General features: G+C 40.7%; 1 protein-coding gene across 1 annotated transcript in view; it reads left to right on the forward strand.

Annotated features, from left to right (window-relative positions):
- Nucleotides 1-145: 145 nt before the first annotated feature.
- SOGA3 (SOGA family member 3) overlaps nucleotides 146-4,798 on the forward strand; it is a 31,471-nt gene continuing 26,818 nt past the window's right edge. Inside the window, exons 1-2 of the mRNA XM_009325631.1 lie at nucleotides 146-364; nucleotides 3,849-4,007. Of these exons, the coding sequence (XP_009323906.1) occupies nucleotides 167-364; nucleotides 3,849-4,007 (357 nt within the window). The 5' untranslated portion in view covers nucleotides 146-166. The remainder of the gene's footprint in view (nucleotides 365-3,848; nucleotides 4,008-4,798) is intronic.

The raw sequence follows: 4,798 nt of genomic DNA on the forward strand, positions 1-4,798 counted from the left end.
CTTTTAATGAGCAGGGTTGTATTTAGCTGGTGTCCCTGCGGGGAAGAGCTCCATTTTGGCTGCCTTCCCCTATGCGTGCTGACATTTGTGCTTTTGACCCACCTGTTGTGTCCCTGTCCCCTTCTCGCCCCGGTGCCAGAACGAGATAGATGAGCTGAGGACGGAGATGGACGAGATGAGGGACAGCTTCTTTGAGGAGGACGCTTGTCAGCTTCAAGAAATGCGCCACGAACTGGAGCGAGCCAACAAGAACTGCCGGATCCTTCAGTACCGGCTGCGCAAGGCTGAGCGCAAGAGGCTCCGCTATGCTCAGACTGGTGAGATCGACGGTGAGCTCTTGCGCAGCATGGAGCAGGACCTCAAGGTACGGACGTGAGCAGGCGTCAAGGGAAGGGAGTGCCTCAGACGGACACATGAGCGTGGTCTCGGTCCTCATGACTCAGGCATTTCCATCCGTTCTGTCGTACACTGTGCGCCCAATGCAGCTCGTAGGATAGCAATGGCGAAGCTTACCTTGATAATAGAAGCCCTTCAGTACGTAGGTAGGCTATTTTCAGCTTGAGCCCAACCATTTTTTGTAAAGTTTATGTGGAAGAAGTGATTCAAATACAAATTAGGATCTAGAGGTTTTGGATCTTTTACGATGAACGCAAAACATACCCTACCACCACAAAATTAAACCAACCTCACTGAATCGTCCCATTGACTTTGAGAGGATTACTGTACTCTTTAGTAAAGATTTCAGAGGACTGGTAGGTTGAATACTTGCAGAGTCACAACACAAAATCCTGACTCCGTGGGTGTCAGTGGAAAAACTGCTGTTATCTTCAGTGAGGGCAGGATTTTCCACATCTGCCTGAAACCATAGGCACATCAAATTTCAGCGTGTAATCAACTGTATTTAATCCATAACATCTGAATGAACCACAGCCCATTGTTGAGGAAAAGTTTCAGTCCTTGTTTAAAGATTGTTGTTGGTAAATTTCTATTCTAAATCTCCATTCTAGATTTGTCCAATTACAGAAAAAAACCAAAAACCTTTCTTGCGCTAGTTGGAAGTTGTTTAATTTCTGCTTCCATCCACTAGACTTTGTTAAGGCTCCTACTGAATCAGGACTCCTAAACTTTTTTCAGTTGACTGGTCTCCCTCCATTTCTCATGGAAGTACAGACCTCTGTATAGCAACACTTGTTCTCTGTATAGGACTAATTACCTATGGCTTGTTGGATTCACTGGAGTGTAGTTGAAAATGCTAATTTAATACATGATCAGGAAAAAAGTAATTCTTAAACTTCTTTCTTATTAAGTATAATGGATTGAAAGTCTGTTATTCCCAAGCCTGGTTTGCAGACTTGGATCATCCTTTCTGAAAATTATCCAGCTTGTCATCGTTCTTATTAAAATGTAGACGCCAGTCCAAGACACGTTCCGGCAATTTTCTCACTAATGCCATTTAAAATGCCAACATCCTTCTCTGTATTTCTATTTGATATTCCTTTCCTGCGCATATTCAGAACCCATGTTCGCTGTTGTGGCCGTGACAGTTCTGTAAGTACGGCTGTTCACGTGGCTCTTGACAAAATAGTGTCTTCCTGCTCAGAAGTAAAATGACCCCTTTGTCAGGGGTCAGATGGAATTGCTGATTGAAGCAATGGACATTTTGTACACTCAGAATGGACATTTTGTACACTCAGAATGATGCTTAGGTGAATAGTTGAGACACACACCTTTGCAGGCAGAATTTGAACGCGAGCCTTCATGTCCCAAGTGAATATTGTGATTCCAGCTTCCAGAGTTGATTTCTTTGTTGGCTCGATGCTACTTTGTATTATCAAGTAATACATATGCAGGGCCTGGGAGGGGCATGGACTCTCTGGTGAGGTGCTTACCTGCAATATAGGAGATATTAGCTAAGGCCTTAGGTTGAGCTGGACAAAGAGCTCACTTTAATTAGGATTTCTCCCATGTCTTTCCTCATAACCATACAACTGACTTATTTGGAAAGGAATAGTGTTTTTGCAGAGCATTCCCACAGATCATGAACGTGTTCTGCTTTGGAGAAGGGATGAATGTCTAATGCCAAATTTCTGCCAAACTGAATTCCGGGTGCTGGCTAACCATAATTGTAACTCATGTGCAGTTCTCCTTAGTGTTCCCAAGTCCTCCCCTGAAGAATTTCTAGGCCAAATAACGTTGTCCATTTTGCATGGGTAATATATTAGGGGACTTAATCCTTCAGAGATAGAGTCTTGCATATAGCTGTATTAAAATACCTCTTGCATAAGAGTTCCATTTCCCATGTGATCTAGAATGCTCTGTAGGATTTCACTGCATTAATTGCTACTCCACCAAATTTTTTGTCAAAAAATCACTACCAGTAACGATTTTGTTATTTGGTTGTATTTAATGATACAGACTGTATCTATGGTCCGAAGGCAGATTCTGATAGGAAGCTCTTAAAAATGTCCCCCATGATTTTCCATTTACTTTGGTTGGACAACCGGATGAGCAATTTAATACTGAGTGTAGGAAAAGACATCAAGATACAGCCCTGTGGTGTGATTCTCAGCTCATCCTGCAGTCTCTCTGGAGTGTGGTTATAATTGAAATTCCCCTCCACTCTCTCTTTCTGTTGGGCATTATGTGTCCTGAGTGTGCGTGCAGTGGGGGAGGTTATTGAATGATCTTGTGCTACACTGCAGTGTTTTATCAGTAATTCACACACTCTGGGTTTCTTGTCAGGGGAGGCTGAGTCACTAGCTGCTGCTGTTTTCTGATGGATCGGATTCTTCTAGACTGCTTGCTTGCAATTATTATTTTTTTCTTCAGAGTTTTAGCATGTCAAAGAGAGTTCTTTGACATACAAACATAAAGATCGTTCTAGTGAAAGCCATAAAGGAGAGCTCTCTGAGCTCCCCTAGCTAATGCTAAGAAGGATTAATTATACTTTCCAATGTTCTAAAAAAAGCAGGAAATTAGTCTTTTCAAACTATGTGTCTAAATCACCATCATAACAGTGATTATTGTGTATTTAAATATTTTTGGTGCATGATTATAATTTCTGGTGGTTTCACAAAATACAATGCAAGTGGCTTGAATGACACACAAAAATTCTCATTACTTTATATGAAGAAGAGGAATTAGATCTTGACATGTGCCTTTTAACTCTATTTCTGTGAAAATGCATTAAAGAAAAGAAAAAAGCAAAAACCTTAGTATTCATTTTCATTTAAAATATTTGACATCATTTGGGTGAACACAAGGTCAGTAAAAATGTTGTTTGTTCATATTTTACTCTTTAAATTAACCAAGAGTAGTAAATGCCAGATATTTAGATTAACTGCCCATGCAGGAGAGGGAAACTAGCAGGGTTGAAATAAAGGTGTGTCTGTTTGTGGCCCTGTACCAGGCATAGGTAGGGGAGGCCTAGAGAAGGTGGGTCCTGCTTTTAGATGCTTCTGCATGTCAAGTATTTGAAGGACATATGCCTTAGTGCATTGAAAAACATAAGCTAGCAGTGGTTGAGAGAAAACAGATGCTGCACTGTCTCCAGGAATAATGAAAGTCCTGTTTCACTGTTGACGTTAACAGAACCTAAGAAGGAGTTGGGGTTTAGTGTCTAATGTGGTTTCCAGTGAAGTCCATGGGAAGACTACACTATTTATGGAAGGAACCGGCTTGAATTTTGAATTGTTTAGAATTCTATCTGTGGATGTCCTTGTCCATGTTTCCTACCGCTTCCATCAAAGCATCCAGAATTAACCTGTAAATGGTTGCTTAGGTGCTAAGCACTGCAGCAGTAATTCTTTTTTTTTTTAATCTTTCTTTTGAAATATCATTTCATTTAGGTTGCAAAAGATGTGTCGGTGAGACTTCACCATGAGTTAGAAAACGTGGAAGAAAAACGTACTGTTACAGAAGATGAAAATGAAAAATTAAGACAGCAGCTTATAGAAGTTGAAATCGCCAAACAAGCACTACAGAATGAACTGGAAAAAATGAAAGAGGTTAGTGTTGCTATTTACTTCTACACGAAGTATTTGAAGTTCTCAAATTCTTATTGCTGAACTAACTGGTTTTCTTCCTGTAACTTGTTTTGGGGGCAAAAAATATGGCAGGCAAAAGTTGAAAGTTGCAGAGTACTGAAGTACAGTTTGGTGATTGGGAAGCTGAGAAAAAAATAAAATATTTGGTGTTTCCTAGGCAAAACAGAAACCAAACTGTGGCTTTGTTTGTCCCATACAAGGAGGGAAAGGTGGAACTGATGGTAACAGTTGGAGTTCAGAGGCTTTGAGACATTGTACTTGCATTAAGATACATGCAGGAAGAGTGCTGAGGGGAGTCAGAGGCATCTAACTTTGCAGACGATGTTCCCCACATGTTTTTACGAAGACTAGGTTTTTCCGTGGTCTTTCCCTGCTAACTACTACTAGGGACTACCAGGCACACTGAGACTGGGGATCTAGCCACCTCCCCATCTTGTTCAGTCATGCTCTTTGGAGTACTGGGAAGTAAGAGACTCTACTTGGCCTTCCAGTCTAAGCATAATTTTACATTATATCTAATTCATCTTCAAAATTACTCCATTCGCCATTATATAGGTGCAAGATCTTGTTGCCGTTAAGTAAGCAGAAAATTGTATTACAGCAGTAATAGCCTGGCCGACAGAGATAACAAGGCATGCAGTAAAAAGAGAAACTGTTGACTAAGAATGACTTCTCAGAACAGATTTTAGAAACAGCTCTCTAGTTCAGTGTTTAAAAGTCAATGAATGCCACTGATTTTCACTTTTAGTAAT

Source organism: Pygoscelis adeliae, unplaced genomic scaffold, assembly GCF_000699105.1.
Source record: "Pygoscelis adeliae isolate BGI_AS28 unplaced genomic scaffold, ASM69910v1 Scaffold54, whole genome shotgun sequence".
Taxonomy (NCBI): Eukaryota; Metazoa; Chordata; class Aves; order Sphenisciformes; family Spheniscidae; genus Pygoscelis; species Pygoscelis adeliae.